This window comes from Callospermophilus lateralis, chromosome 18 (genome assembly GCF_048772815.1).
Source record: "Callospermophilus lateralis isolate mCalLat2 chromosome 18, mCalLat2.hap1, whole genome shotgun sequence".
NCBI classification, from domain to species: Eukaryota; Metazoa; Chordata; class Mammalia; order Rodentia; family Sciuridae; genus Callospermophilus; species Callospermophilus lateralis.
This window is the reverse complement of record NC_135322.1, coordinates 50696566-50713289: the sequence shown is the minus strand read 5'-3', so window position 1 is coordinate 50713289 and position 16724 is coordinate 50696566. Positions and strand designations below refer to the sequence as shown.

The 16724-nt window shown below is 40.7% G+C and overlaps 1 protein-coding gene across 3 annotated transcripts in view; it reads right to left on the bottom strand.

Moving 5' to 3' along the window:
• Positions 1-12697, bottom strand: part of Tango6 (transport and golgi organization 6 homolog) — a 175273-nt gene extending 162576 nt beyond the window's left edge. For all 3 annotated transcript variants that reach the window (XM_077105808.1, XM_077105807.1, XM_077105809.1), the window contains exons 1-3: positions 12549-12697; positions 4321-4958; positions 2681-2797 (exon numbers count right to left, since the gene is read on the bottom strand). In XM_077105808.1, the coding sequence (XP_076961923.1) occupies positions 2681-2797; positions 4321-4958; positions 12549-12645 (852 nt within the window). In that variant the 5' untranslated portion in view covers positions 12646-12697. The remainder of the gene's footprint in view (positions 1-2680; positions 2798-4320; positions 4959-12548) is intronic.
• Between the last annotated feature and the right edge of the window lie 4027 nt (positions 12698-16724).

Below are 16724 nucleotides of genomic sequence, written 5' to 3'. Positions count from 1 at the left end.
AAAGGAAGATATGAATCGTGAATATCAATGAAACAGATATAGTATATAGACTCTTTTTTCAAAGGTACTGGGTCATACTGATAACAGTGTACTGTACAGATTTGACAACAAAAACATTTGGGGCTAAGGATAAAGCTCAGTGGTAGACCATATACTTAGCAAGTACAAGGCCCTAGATATTAAATCTAGGGATTACCCAGCACTAAAAAAATATTTTTTTCCTTAAAATAAAACAAAATACCAAGTCTCTCCTTTACAAAAACCTTTAGCATTACTTTTATTTTCTTTTTTGGGACTGGGGATTGAACCCAGGAGCACTTTACCACTGAGTTATATCCCCAGTCTTTCTTTTATTTTTTATTTTTGAGACAGGATTCTGCTAAGTTGCTGAGGCTGGCCTCAAACTTATGATCTTCCTGTCTCAGCCTCCTGATTCGCTGGGATTATAGGCATGTGCTACTATCACCAGGTCAGCAATAATTTTAAGAAAGTAGAAATACAGTGATATATATATTAATGAAATTTCAAACCCAGAAAATGACAAACACATCAATGTTTAGTACGTAGAATTTGGGAATACAAAATTAATATAACCAATCTCTAAATGTAGTCCTTCCAATCAACTCTAACTTCCAAAGAAGATTCTTATGAATGTTATTTGCCATTAAGAGGGCAGTTTACAATAGTGAGGGAACATGCCAGACCTTGCCTGCATGATCTTGAATACTCTGATTCCCATGACCCAGCAGTTTCTAGAAAAAGCTGTATTTCTTCAAGGGCTATTTTCGAAAGATCTGTGGAGCCATCACGAACAAAACAGACTTGGTGTTCTTCATTTTGGACTAGAATGTTAACCATATTGCTGACAACAATTGCACTTAACTATATAAACATCAAAATTAGTGACAGAAGGGGCTGGGGATGTGGCTCAAGCAATAGCGTGCTCGCCTGGCATGCATGCAGCCCGGGTTCGATCCTCAGCACCACATACAAAGATGTTGTGTCAGCCGGAAAAAAAATAAATAAAATAAATATTAAAATTAAAAAAAAAAATTAGTGACAGAAATATTTAATCCTAGTCTTGGGATGTAGCCTAGCCTGTGTGAGACCCTTGGTTCAATCCCCAGCACTGTAAAAAAAAAAAAAAAAAAAAAATTATAACTAGCTTGTCCTCTCTTTTATTTAATGAGGATTAATAACTACCATTTATTAAGAGGGCTGTGATGTGCTAGGCAGTTTATTAAGTATCTCCCACAAAATCTCAAAAAGGACTTAAGAAGGAATGGAAAGGTTTACAAATTCATACACCTGCATGCTGGGGTTGAATTCCAGTGTGCCTAATCCCAGGGCCTCTGCTTTTCACGATGTTCTTATAACATGTTTAGTTTAATCTGGCAAACTGTGAACTCATTCACAGAAACAGTACGTGAGGCACAGAGGCCCAGTGGAAGGCTACCAAAACATTATAGGGATGAGATGGGGTCACTGGAGATACACGGTCAGTTGACTGTTGTTCTTACCTGCAAGCTGCTTCTTTGGTTCTTCACTCTTTATGTAACTAGTTTCAAAACTAAAATTTAGGTACTAAAAGCAAATTAAATCATTTCAGATAAATTAGTTAAAAAAACAAGAAAGAAACTATCTTATGCCTAGTTATATACTAGTACATTTTTAACTTTTAGTCAGGGTCTCACTAAATTGCTTAGGACCTCACAAAGTTGCTGGGACTGGCCTTGAATTTGTGACCAGCCTCCCCCAGCTGCTGGGATTGCAGGTATGCACCTCCACACTTGCCTCCACACCCGGATACTAGTCTGTGTTTTAAACAAAGGAGTTAAAAATAGAAACAATAATTGCTCTAGTTTTAATTTCTTAACTTCTAAAACTCCATTCAAAGAATAAGATGTCCAAATACTTCTACCAAAAGAATACACTGTAAACAGTTAAATTTTAGTTTAAAAAAAAAAAAAGGATCTAGTTTCAGAATGAATAAAATATATTTTACATAAAATTGCCATAGCCTGGGCTGGGGTTGTGGCTTAGTGGTAGAGTGCCCACCTAGCACTTTCGAGGCCCTAGGTTTGATCCTCAGCACTACATAAAAATAAAATAAAGATTGTGTGTCCACCTATAACTAAAAAATAAATATTAAAAAAAAAACTGCCATAGCCTTAAAAAAGTGATCATAATATTCTTGGCAAAGTATCCATGATTCCACTAATGAAAAGGCATTTTATATTATTCCGAAGGTCAACATCTTTTAGTTTTGTTTTGTTTTATTGTACTAGAGATTGAAGTTAGGGTAATTTACCACTGAGCTATATCCCCAGATTTTTTATTTTGAGACAGGATCTTGCAACATTGCTGAGAGTCTCACTAAATTGCTGAGGCTGATTTCAAACTTGTGATCTTCCTCCCTCAGCCTCCTGAGTCACTGGGATCACAAATGTGTACCACCATGCCCATCTGTCACTGAGTTTTATAAATACCATTTGACGATCTTAAAAAAAACAATGAAGGGCTAGGGATATAGCTCAGCTGATAGTGTGCTTGCCTCCTATGTACAATCTCCAGCACCACACACACACAAAAAAAAGATCATTAAATAGGTAACTAAAATTATCTAATTTTCTAAGAGAACATAGCACACCACACATTAACAGTTCACCCAGGAAAATACCTGGGGAGGTCCTCCCTGGAGGATAAGTAATTCACGGACAGCCAATGGTTGATACACTTGATCCAAGAGGTCTCTCAAGGCCCCCCTGGATACAGTCCTTTCCTCTTCAGTTAAAACCTACAAAAAATATGGACTCAGCTTTAGAGGAATACAAACCAGGCAGGAAATACAAGATAATATTTTACAACACCAAACAAAGGTTGTTATAAATGGAGAGAAAGGAAGGCTTCTGTCCCCTCTTGACTTCCTTCCACATGGAGGAAGCTGTCTACAAAAACACTCCTGGCCCTCTCTCCATCCCCAGTCACTCCCCTTCTAGGCAAGAGATATGGCTTATCTTACTGGTGACTACTGAATACATTCAATCACTAGCCAGTTTTGATATGCACTGTTCAGCTCACTCCTCTTCTATCTTGTGAGAGTGAGTTCACATTCTGTTCTGCTCAGTCTTGCTGAGCAGGGGCAAATCCCCCTGCCATAGGGCAGAAGGCAATGTAGTTTTCCAGCACTGCTGAAACTGGAAAATAGTAAATATGTCTAATTCTGGAGTGTATCATTAAGAAATGTCTCCATAATAAGTTATCTCCTTCAACTGTCTTTATAAGCAACAGAGGTGATGTTTTTCTGGAATGTTCTCTCTTTCTTTCCTTTCTTTCTGTACTTAGGATTAAACCCAGGGATGTTAGACAAACATTAGGCATGCTAAGTAACCACTCTACTACTGAGATATATACCCAGCCCAGAGGTAATATTTTTTACTTTTCATCTCTCTTATTTTGTTAGCTAGTGTTTTCAACTCATTCAGAACTTGGACAGTAAACAGAGGTTCTATTCTGAGGCACATCTGAGTCCCAACAGTATAGTCTCCCTTTGGTAATTAGCACCCACAGTGAAACAGTCAAGGTCTTGCCTATTACATGTAATACACTACGATGTGAGGGCTACTCAGAGCAGCAGCTATTGGTGGAACTTTTTCCAGCTTTACAATGTACATTCACCAGGTTTCCCCTCTGTCAATTCTTATCCCCTTTCCTACTTGGTTCTTGGTTTCCCTTTTCTTTTCTGTCTCCTGCCACACCAGTTAGCCTCAGAAATAGCACACAGACCTGTTGACCCAGGTGCTCCATCTCAGGGAAATGTAGGCTGTAGGCACTGCTAGAATTGTTGAGATGCACTGCCCTAAAGTAAAGAGTACAGGGCTCTGTTGAGGCATTAAGGGAGTTCATAATTTTGGGCCACTTCTTGGATAATAGTGGCTTTTCGGCAAATGATTATAAACACAGAAAAAAGTGAATAAACAGGAAAGGAACAAGTATGAGGGTGACACAGACACATGAAAGAGAAGTGAGGGCATGGAGCAACCTGGCTGTGGCAGCTTAGGATCACCAGAATATAGGCCACCCTGATCCCTGCTTCATTTATATCTTAACAGTTTCTGACTAATTCCTATGTTGACAAATGAAGCCCTTCAACCCCCTGCCTCCCAAAAAAGATGCATTTACCCACTCTCTATCCTTTGGCATTCAATAGGAACTCCAGATCTTTCAATGGGCCCGTTTCAAAGAACTAAGAGTTATCTTTTGTAACAACCAGACCCAAACACACATATTCTCTCTCTCCATCTCTCAAGGTATGTTTACCTCTTCCATGGCTGTTAGTGGTTTTTTGGTTGGGCAGAATCCCAGCTGGCATAGACCTGCTGCGATATCCCCAAAGTGGCGGCAGAAAATCAAGCTCCCGAGAGATGTGTGCTGCCCAACACTGAGGAGGGCCTTGCAGCTGGTATACAGTCTCTGGGTTGCATGGGGAGCAACATCCAAACGCACGATGTCTTGAACAACGGCACCAAACTCAGTCCTATATCTCAAAGGAACTCCAACACCAGGCATCAGATAGGGACAGACACCCAAAATGACTACAAATTGTAAAACGGACTGGACCATCTTCTGTTGTGAGATACTAAGTGTATCGGGGCTTAAGGCAGGAGCGACTTCTGGAGTCCTAGGGTTGGGTTTACCTGGATTGAAGGCAGCTGCGAGGCGGATCATGGTTTCCTTCAAGCACAACAGCAACAACAAGGCTTGAGAGGTAAAACTCCAAGTGATGTCCACAGAGTTTTGTGGCCATTCTGCCTTATTAACAATTTCATCTCTTAGTAGTTTCAATTTCTTCCACTGAGGATCCTTCAGAAGTTTATCCTCCAAGGCAGACAGATTAGATTTTAAAGTAGCCAATAAGATATCATGTTTTGTAATCTGTAAGGAACTTGAGCCTGATCCTTTTGAAATTAAAAAAAAAAAAAAAAAGGAGATTATATGTTATATGCAGGGAAAATAAATTATACTTCCTTCTGTGTGGAATGCCTTAGCACCCTACCCAGGAGACTGGAAGTAAGAAACAAAACAAAATAAAACAAACAAACAGATGGAACATGGATTTTTAGGGAGGTGAAACCATTCTTAAAAATAATCCTGCCTTCGCGTGATGGCACATACCCATAATTCCAATGTCTCAGGAGGCTGAGGCAGGAAGATCATAAATTTGAGATCCTCGGCAACTCAGCAAGACCCTGTCTCAAAAATGAAATAAATAGATGCAGGCCACAGTGATACACGCCTGTAATCCCAGCGGCTTGGGAGCCTGAGACAGGAGAATTGTGATTTCAAAGCCAGCATCAGCAACTGTGAGGCACTAAGCAACTCAGTGAGACCTTGTCTCTAAATAAAATACAAAAATAGGACTGGGGATGTGGTTCAGTGGTTGAATACCCCTGAGTTCAATCCCCAGTATATAAAAAAAAAAAAAAAAAAAAAAAGAAGAAGAAGAAGAAATAAAAAGAACTGGGGATGTAGCTCACTCAGCGATAAAGCACCTCTGGTTTCAATCCCCTTCTGAGTCTAATACCCAGTACCAAACACACACACACACACACAAAATAATTTCGTACAGTATTATAATAGTATATACAGACATTATATATTTGTTCAAGTTCATAGAACTGTATACTACCAACTGAGAACTCTAAAGCAAATTATGGATTTTAGTTAATAAAAATATGTCAAGATATGTTAATCAATTATAACACACATACCACACTAATGTTAATAATAGGGGAAATTAGGATTGGGGTGGAGAAAGGAGTATGAGAACTCTCTCTACTTCCTGCTCATATTTTCTATAGACCTAAGGATGATGTAAAAAATAAAATCTAGTTGTGTGGGACAGCACACACCTATAATCTCAGCAACTCAGGAGACTGAGGCAGGAGGATAACAAGTTCAAGGCCAGCCTCAGCAACTTAGCTAAGACCCTATCTCAAAATAAAAATTAAAAGGACTGGAATGTGGCTCAGAAGTAAAACATCCTTGGGTTCAATCCCCAGTGCCTAATAAATAAATAAAACAACATTGTTCTTACATTTTTTTTTTTCATTACAGTGCTGGAGATCAAACCTAGTGCATGTTAGGCAAGCACTCTACCACAGAGCTACATCCCCATTACCATTGTCCTTTCAAAACAATGAGAACCAGAATAATAAGAATATTTCTCTAGAGCTGTCCAGAGTTAGTGTTCTAATCCACTAGTTTTAAAATCTGATTCCTTGGGCTGAGGTTATGGTTCAGTGGTAGAGTACTTGCCTAGCACATGTGAGGCATTGGGTTCAAACCTCAGCACCACATAAAAATAAACAAATAAAATAAAGGAACTGTGTCCAACTACAACTCAAAAAAATTTTTTTAAAAAATCTGATTCCTCGGGCTGGGGTTGTGGCTCAGTGGTAGAGCGCTTGCCTAGCATGTGCAAGGCCTGGGTTCATTCCTCAGCACCACATAAAAATAAATAAAATAAAGATGATAATGTGTACAACTAAAAAATAAATATATTTTTTTAAAAAATCTGATTCCTTTAGTTCATACATACCCAAAAAGGAAATGGATGCTCTCATGGCTTCTTGCCACTAAACATTAAATCACTAACCTATCTCTATATGACTTCCTGTGACTTTATAAGATCTTTGAACCCAAACATGGGACACAAAGAAGGTGATTTGAAACAAAAGCTCTTACTTAAGTATGATCCAAGAGCCTCTTAATAAAGTAGTCTTTTCTGCCCTCTACTGGTGATGAAAATGAAATCTATGGTCCTTGAAAATAAATGGAAGCACTCCCTTAAAGGAGTGGTTTTCAGTGTGGGTTTGAGAGGGTTCCAAAAATTCCCTCAGGGGGTCTTCAAAGTCAAAACTATTTCATAAAGAGCTGGGGGTATGGCTCAGCGGTACAATACTTGCATGTGTAAAGGCCTGGGATCAATTCCCAGCACCACAAAAAAAAAAAAAAAAAAAAACTATCTTGTTATGACATTATATGATTTCACAAAGGATGAAAAGCCCATTAATATGAGTTCAGAGTCTATACTGGTAAGAAAACATCTTGTTGAGTTTTAGTATATTATACAGGAAAAATATAAACAACTATCTGAAAATGTGATTGAAATCCCTCCCTTTTTTTCAACTACATAGCTATGTGAGTCTCAGGGATCTGTCACTTACTTCAACCAAAACAATCAGGATTGACTGAATGGAGCAGACATAAAAATCTAGCAGTGCCAGGGGCTGGGGTTTTGGCTCAGAGGTAGAGCACTCACCTAGCATGTGCAAGGCACTAGGTTCAATCCTCAGCACCACATAAAAATAAAATAAAGATATTGTGTCCACCTATAACTAAAAAACACATATTTAAAAAAATCCAGCTGTGCCAGCATACCCCTGTAATTCCAGCTACTTGGGAGGTTGAGACAGGAAGATGGCAAGTTCAAGATCAGACTGGGCAATTTAGAGAGATTATCTCAAAATTAATTTTTTTTTAAAAGGGTGGGGGCTGGAGCCTGATGATGAAGCACTTGCCTTCATGAACAAGACTCTGAGTTCAATCCCCAGCATATCTATCTCTCTCTCTCTCTCTCACACACACACACACACACACACACACACACAGCTGTAGGCTGGGGATGTAGCTTCGAGGTAGAGTGCTTGCCTAGCACATGTAAGGCTGAGGATTCAATCTTTAAAAAAAAAAATATTCTAATAAGCCACACATCAAATATTAAAACAAAACAAAACAATGATGCTCTTCCCTCTAGTCATTTTTCATTTAAAATGTCATTATTGAGCTGGGATGTAGCTCAGTGGTAATGCATCCCTAGGTTTAATCCCCAGTACTACAATCCCAGCAGCTCGGGAGGCTAAGGCAGGAGAATCGAAAGTTCAAAGCCAGCCTCAGCAACAGTAAGGCGCTAAGCAACTCAGTGAGACCCTGTCTCTAAATAAAATACAAAATAGGGCTGGGGATGTGGCTCACCACCCCCTCCCCAAATTCATTGTGTTAATATGTAAAGGGTTTATTGTTACTTTTAAATAAACATTTTAAAGGTATTTCTTAATTAAAAATTAATTTTTAGTGCAGTAAACGTTGACACATATATACCACATAAAAGCTCTTTAAAGCCCTCAACATTTTTTTTAATTCACCAACAGATTGATAGATTCTAGGGATTAAACTCAGGGCGCTCTACCATTGAGCCACATCCCCACCCCTTTTTATTTTTTATTTTGAGACAGAGTCTCACTAAGTTGCTTAGGGCCTCACTAAGTTGCTGAGGCTAGCCTTGAACTTTCATTCCTTCTATCTCAGCCTCCTTAGTCACTGGGATTACAGGCCTATACCACCACTCCAGGTTTGGCCTTTACTTTTTATAAACTAAATTTCACTAATATTAACAGTCTTCAAATTCTGCTTAACACAATTCATAACAATGGAGGTGGAGATATCCTTATTTGTTCCATGGTTGATAAAATACACTAAACTGGGTACACCTTTAATCCTAGTAACTTGGAAGGCTGAGTGCTAAGGATCACAAGTTCAAGGCTAGCCTGGGCAATTTGGCAAGACCCTATATCAAAATTATTAAAAAAATATATAAAAAATTAAAGACTGGGATGTAGCTCAGTGGTAAGGCATCCCTGGGTTTAAACCCCAGTACTACAAATACAAACATTCTCTCTCTCTCTCTCTCTCTCTCTCTCTCTCTCTCTCTCTCTCTCTCACACACACACACACACACACACACACACACACACACAAACACACACGAAAGGCAGCGGAATAGAAAATGCTTAAAGTAACAGAACTTTTGAAGGTCAAAAGTAAAACCTTGTTGGATGTTTTCCTTCTTTTCGTCTAATTGGAATCCAGCCTCAATTCCTCTTTCTTCTATGATTCTTAAGTCTCATCCACACATAACTTCTCCATTCAGTTGTTGTTACATATGCCACCCATTGACCACTTGTTATCCTGCCGTGTTGGAAATCTCCCCAAATAGACAAGATGCAGACAGCACACTGTGTTTATACATACATATATATATATATATATATATATATATATATATATATTCACACACACATATACACACACACACTATCTTTATGTATTTATTTATTTATTATGTGGTGCTGAGGCTCAAAACCAGTACCTCACACATGCTAGGCAAGCGCTCCACCACTGAGCCACAACCCCAGCTCCTATTTTTGTATTCCGAAAGGACTGAAGAAAGAATATAAATTGACTCGTTGTAAATATTACTTCAAAGATAGTGATCAAAATAGGTAGACAGATGAAAAATGTTTAATTCAGTTGTATATAATTTCAACCAATACTTTCTTCCTATCTCCTCAAGACCCTATGTTCATCAGGGCCATTCTTATTATGTATAGGTATTTCTAAATTCCCTTAGCAGCTAATAGGATAAGAAAAAAAACAGCTCAAGGCTGAGGATGTGGCTCAAGCGGTAACGCGCTCTCCTGGCATGCGTGGGGCACTGGGTTCCATCCTTGGCACCACATAAAAATAAAATAAAGATGCTGTGCCCACCAAAAACTGAAAATAAATATTAAAAAAAAAAAAGAAAAAAAGAAAAAAAGAGCTCAGTGGTAGAACATGTGCTTAGCATGCACAAGACCCTGGGTTCAATCCCAGTACAAAATATTAAATGAAAGAGAACAGAAGGCAGGTTTACACAACATATAATAGATTATATATACAAAATAATATGATCTTACCACAGAACTTATTCTTTTTCAAATAGAAATAAGTCAAATGAATATGCATATACAACTTCACCACACAGCCTTAGAGATTAGAAGGGCCTTCTGTAAATGAAGTTATATGTGTTTTGTGATAGATGACTACTTCCAAGTTTCTGCTTATCTAACCTTCTTCTCAATGGTACTGAATATAACTACAGTTGCTAAACAAGTGATCTCTCCTTTAGCAAATTAAAGTATATTTTGCAGTTTGACTCTAACTTGGAGGGCAATATAGTATGTTTACCATGTTTTAGTGGAAGAAACCTAAATTCAAATCCTAGCTCTGCCACTTCTTAGTTTTACGTTGGGCAATTTCCAATGTACCTGAGCCTTAGTTCCTTCATTTATAAATATAGAGCACAGACAGGGCTGGGGATGTGGGTCAAGCGGTAGCGCACTCGCCTGGCATGCGTGCGGCCCAGGTTCGATCCTCAGCACCACATACAAAGATGTTGTGTCCGCCGAGAACTAAAATATTAAAAAAATTCTCTCTCTCTCTCTCTCTCTCACTCACTCTCTCTTTAAAAAAATAAATAAATAAATATAGAGCACAAGTAATACCTCTATGATGGGACTGTTGTGAAGATTAAATGATATATACATAAACAGCATACTATGGAGAGTGGCACTTAGCACTCATTTACTATTATTAATAACTTCTTCTCAGTTACCATTAGTATGGTTGTTGTTATGACCAGGGATTGAACCCAGGGGCATTTAACCACTGAGCCATAACCCCAGCCCTTTTTATTTTTTATTTTGAGATAAAGACTCCCTAAATTGCTTAGGGCCTCACCAAATTGCTGGGGCTGACTTTGAACTTGTGCCTCCTGCCTCAGACTCCCAAATAGCTGGGATTACAGGTATATGGCACCTCATCCTGCTCCCATTAGCATAGTGTTAATGTTTGCAGCTGTTGCAATTTTAGGTCAAATACTGTGACTGAGGGGTTGGGGTTGTGGCTCAGTGGTAGAGTGTTTGCCTAGCATGTGTGAGGCCTCAGCACCATACAATAAATAAATAAATAAGTTTTTTTGTCCATCTATAACCAAAATAAATACACACACACACACACACACACACACACACACATCATCTTAAAAAATATTGTGACTGAGAACATCATCTTATGGACTTTCATGTGCCTTTACCTTACTAATCCTAAAATCCTTTCCCCCACTATATATATTTCAATTATGAGCAGGGCTCTATTGCTGCTTTTATTTCTTTTTTGTGTGAGTGATACTGTGAATTGAACCCAGAGCCTAGGCACATACTAGAAAAGTGTTCTACCTCTGAGTTACACCCCCATCCTTTTTTTGGGTGAGGGGAATACTAAGGATTGAACTGAGGTGCCCTCAATCACTGAGCCACATCCCCAGCCCTTTTTTGTATTATTTTACTTAGAGACAGGATCTCACTGAGTTGCCCAGCGCCCGCTGTTGCTGAGGATGGCTTTGAACTTCAAACCCTGCTGCTTTGGCCTCCCAGGCCCACTGGGATTACAGGCCTACACTACCCCGACCAGCTACCCACCCATCCTTTTTAAAAATTTAACTTTGAGACAAGTTCAGGCTAACTTGCCCAGGCTGGACTTATATTTTCCATCCCTTTGCCTCAGTTGAAATCACCTGTGCCACAGTGCCCTCCTACCAGGGTTCTATTTCTTAAGTCCTTTCCCAAAGTTCCAAAGCTCCAGACAGTACCAGAGGTTTCATATTCAATAATCTGCCTTAGTCCAAGAAGAGGATGAGATAGGGCTGGGGTTGTGGCTCAGTGGTAGAGCCATCGCCTAGCATGCTCGAGGCACTGGGTTCGATCCTCAGCACCACATAAATGTAAAACAAAGATATCGTGGGGCTGGGGCTCAGTGGTGGAGCACTTGCCATGCAAGTGTGAGGTACTGGGTCCGGTCCTCGGCACCACATAAAAATAAATATATTGTGCCCATCTACAACTAAAAAATAGTGTCCACCTAAAACTAAAAAATCGATGAGATAGTCTTCTAATTTGATAGAGAGAGAGAGACAGGATCTCTATAAATTGACAGGAATGACAGGCGTGCGCCACAGCGCCCCGCTGGACCCCATGAATTTGGGGTTACTTAATGACTTCCAAACGCGACCACCTGGCCTCAGTGGTAAAAGAGTGCGAGGCTCAACTCTTGCCAAGGTATCTCCAGATTCTAAATTGGGAAGATCTTGTTAACTCAGCACAGAAGGTTCAATGTGACTGTAAATCCCTCCTACCAAATTGGAAACCTCAGTTTACTCTCCCCCAAACCCCTCAAACTTCAAACTTCACCGCTTCCCATTTCGGGACTCCATGGCATTCTGTACAAATCTCTAGCGTCTACACCAGGCCCCGGGCCCTCAAGCGATTAGGACCTCACATGCCACCTCTGGGCGCCTGAATCCCTCTGTTTCCTCAGCGCCCGCCCCTGAGAGGTGCAGAATGAAATAATGGACCCCGGGCGCTTAAAAGTGCCTGGAGCGGAGAAGCCCTCAAAAGATGTTGCTAATAACAGTCTTGGACAGCTCCCATGCCCTCCTTGAGCCTCAGTCTCCCCAAGTTTGAAAAGAACCTGGACAATGCCCAAATCCCCTCAGCAGCAGGGTCCCGAGAAAGCCTGAGGGGCGCACGCTGAGGGAACAAGGAAGCGCTGGAAAAGTGGCGGCCCTAAGAGTTCCGGTCCCAGCCCGGTGTCGAGATGCGTCTTCTCACCTCCCGGGCTCAACAGCAATTTCAACGCTTCCAGAATCTGGTCCAGACCGCACGTCTCCACAGTCCCGCTGCCTACCGCCGGTCCCGGGGCCGCCATGACTGGAGTGGAATATGACGCCTGCGCGCTGCTCAAGCGCCCTGGTGGAACAGCGCTGTCGCCATGTTGAGTGCGGCTGGAGGCGCTGTGCGCGGCGTGGGGCGGGGCCAACTCGGTCAGGAACGCCCCCTTCGCATAAATATTGGTTTGGGGTTACCTTTCCTCCCTGAGCCTGGCAATGGACGAAGCACCACACAGTTTTAGAACTCAGTATGAAAAATTGCCGGATAAAGCAGAAGATAGCGAGGCAGGGCATCCTGGACAACTTGGCAAGACGCTGTCTGAAAATAAAAAATGAAAAGAGGGCTGTGGATGTAGCTCAGTGGTAAGTCAACCCTGGGTTCAGTCCCCACTCCTGGAAAAAGAGAGCAAGGGAGGGAGAGAGAGAGAAGGGGGGCGGGGCGTTTATCATAAAATAATATATATTTCTGCCGGGCATGGTGACAGACACCTATAATCTTACTGACTCGGAAGGCTGAGACAGGAGGATCGCAGATTTGAGGCCAGGCTAGTCCACTTAGTGAGATTTTTTGCCTCAAAATAAAAAATAAAAAGAACTGGGTATATGGCTCAGTGGTTCAATGCCGAGTATTGCGAATAAATAAATCCCCAGGACCGTGATGTATTTCAATATGAAAATACTTGTGTATTGCAACATGGAAAGGCAAAATGAGGTGCTTACGTCTACTTATAGATGAGTTTGAATAAATAAAACTATTCAATTGAATATTGCTGACTTCTTTGTAAGTGACATCTAAAAATATATACAAAAAAAGAATAAATAAATACATATATATGACCATGATGGATGTAATAGCTACAGATGTTGATATTGGTGATATAGTTTTTGAAAGGGACTTCCAAAATTGATCTTTGTTCTACTTATCTGCTTGTTGTATTCCTAGAAAATTCAGAGTAGCAGGTGCAGTGGCACATACCTGTAATCCCAACAATTCTTGAGGCTAAGATAGGAGAATTAAAAGTTCAAGACCAGCCTCAGGAACTTAAGGAGGCCCTAAGCAACTTAGCCAGAACCTGTCTCAAAAAATAAAAAGGGCTAGGGATGTAATTCAATGGTAGAGTGCCCCTGGGTTCAATCCCCAGTACCAAAAGAAAGAAAATTATAAAACAGTGCCCCCACAAATTGTGTTTACATATAAGACAGAATGAATTTAAAATTCAGATAATCAGAAACAAGTTTTTCACCTACATAAATTGTGATGGGGCATTCATAAGTTGCAAGACAATGCTTCTAAGGGCAGAACCTTTATTTTTGCCTGAGTCTTCTCTCATTAAAAGTTGATTATGATGCCCTATCAATGTTGCAAGAACACACCCCCACTCTCACCACCCACTTTGAGAATATTCTCCCTGAGACCCTGTGGTCTTGATTTCTTGCAGATGACTGACCTTCAGCATTAACTGCTTGAAGTCTAGGGAAGCAGATGTGTTCCATATGCAAACCCATGGCTGTAGAGAAAGAAACTTTCCATTTAGTTCCTCTCTGAGCCTGTTAGGCCCCTTTTCTCTGAGTTCCAGCCCAATTCATTGACCATTTCCTAATCTCTAAAGTGAAGTGATAATTGAACTGTTTTCATAAAGCTACCAAAGAAAGTTAAAATGACACTGCTTCAAATATTTGGCACTTTTTGCTACAGAAGAGGCTTAGTAAATAGTACCTGACCTTTCTTTTAATCTCTTCAAATAAAATCCTGTCAAAACATCTTTAAATTAGAAAACATCTTTGAAGTAGAAATAAATGACCAACAAAATTACTATGTGCTGGGAGCTGCCACATAGGAGCTGAGCGCCCCCTAGCTTTGAATGATGGGAATGTGGAGATGTGACAAGCCAGAAATGGGCTGTGTATGTGTTTGTTTGTTTGTTTGTTTGTTTTAAGCAGCTTTTTTTTTTTTAAAGAGAGAGGGAGAGAGAATTTTTAATATTTTATTTATTTATTTATTTATTTATTAGTTTTCGGCGGACACAACATCTTTGTTGGTATGTGGTGCTGAGGATCGAACCGGGCCACATGGCGAGCGCGCTACTGCTTGAGCCACATCCCCAGCCCCGAGCTGTGAGCATTTTGAGTGCAGAAAGTGGACTGGACTGACCATGCAGCTCTGTCTGGGCTGTGCACCTATTTGTGGCCTTTTGCTTGCTCTGCTTTTGATCATCCCACTGCACATGAGATGGGCATGGCCTTCCAAGATGTCAGTCAACCTGCTGACCTGCAAGACATCATGAAGCTTGACTCAATCCCCTGAAACCTGACCCCTTGCCTCATTTGAATGGCTTCTTCCCAGTAAAACCGGGTTTAAAGTGTGCTGTTTCTCTTTCTTGCCTGCCTTGCTTCCTTTGTGGGAGCTGGAACAGAGGAGCTGTTACAGAACCCAAAGAAAAAAGGTATTTCTCTGTCTCTGTGTGATTATTTCATGCCAGCCCAGTTCACCTGGAGTGACCCTGACTGGTTTAGTTGTGTGTCTCGACAATAATGCTCTTTCATTGTTTTACCTTCCAGTCTTTGTAACTAGTTTTATTCAATTATCTATGGGCACAAGTTCATTTTGGGAGAAAAAATAAAAACTTAAGCTGATTTAGAGTTGTTAAATATTTAGTGAAATGGGTATAACGCATTTTGTGGGAATGGGGCAAAAATGAAGTGGGGACCCTCCCACTTTATATGAGGAAATGACTCAGGAGGCTGAAACAGGAGGATCACAAGTTCAAGGCCTCAGTAAATTAGCAAGGCCCCTTAGTGAGACCCTGTCTCAAAAGACAAAAATTAAAAGGGCAGGGGATGTGGCTCAGTGGTAAAGCACCACTGGTTTCAATCCCTAGTACCAAAAAAAAAAAAAAGTATAAATCCAACTAATAGACTGCTAAATATTTTATGTCCTCCTACCTAGAAAAAATAATGTATTGGTATGGAGAATTGCATGGGGGAGCCTGATTCTCTTTACTCCTCACAGTCGTCTCCATCCTGCACCATGAGGGCTTGGCACTCACATATGGGGATGCCCCAGCCCTGAACATCCCTAGGCAACTTGCCTGCCTCCCACCACTCATGGCCTGTGATTGCTCACATGGGAAGCCTGATGTATCTTACCAAGGCAGACCAAGTGAAGAGACCCACTTATCCCAGGAAGCAGGCTCAGGATGTTTGGGCAGGGAATTCCAGGGTCCTGAAATTTGAAGATTTGGGGAATGGGGTAGTCAAGGCTCCCAGACCTGGCAGATTTCTTGCTCAGAGGTAGGGGCATGGTGAAGAAGGCCAGCTGGGGCCTCTGAAGCTTGGGTCTCGGGGCTAAGGCCCTACCAGACAAGCTACAAGTAAAGGAAGTACTGATATGGGACTAACAAAAAATGATAGGATTCCCAGAGTTGAGAATCCTTTATCCCAAATATTATGGAACTTACACATTTATGTTTGTAATCCTTTAAGGTCTAGGCTTTGATACTACAAGTTGAAATTCCTAATTTCAACCCTCCTCTATCACTGAGCTATGTCCCCAGACCATTTTAATTTTTAAGGCAGGGTCTTACTAAGTTGCCCAGTCTGGCCTCCCTACCTCAGCCTTTCAAGTAGCTAGGATTACAGGCATGAGCACACACCTGGCTCACAAAAGCTTTTTTAAATAAAAAAAAAAAACCAGATCTGTCCCAGGTGGAACAGTGGATGATAAATGTGTTATGTTAGGAGTGTCCCACGTTCATAAGACTTTAGTGTGCATTGAGTTGTTTCTGAAGAAGGCTTCTCCAGGCCTCAAGTCACACAAAATAGGTTTTTAAATTCTGTTTCCTTAGAATCAGATATCAAAGCTTATGGGATTTTTAGATTATAGGACTTGAAGCAATGAAATTCCTTCCTCAGTTTGCTCTGGGTAGTTTTTTATGTGTTTTACCAGGGATTGTACCCTGAGGTGTTTTACCACTGCACTACATCCCCAACTATTGATTTGCTTAGGGCCTTGCTAAATTGCTGAGGCTGGCCTCAAACTTGCAATCCTCCTGTCTCAGGTGCTGGAATTTCAGGCATGTGCCACCAGGCCTGGCTGCTCTGGGCAGCTTTGTTAAAA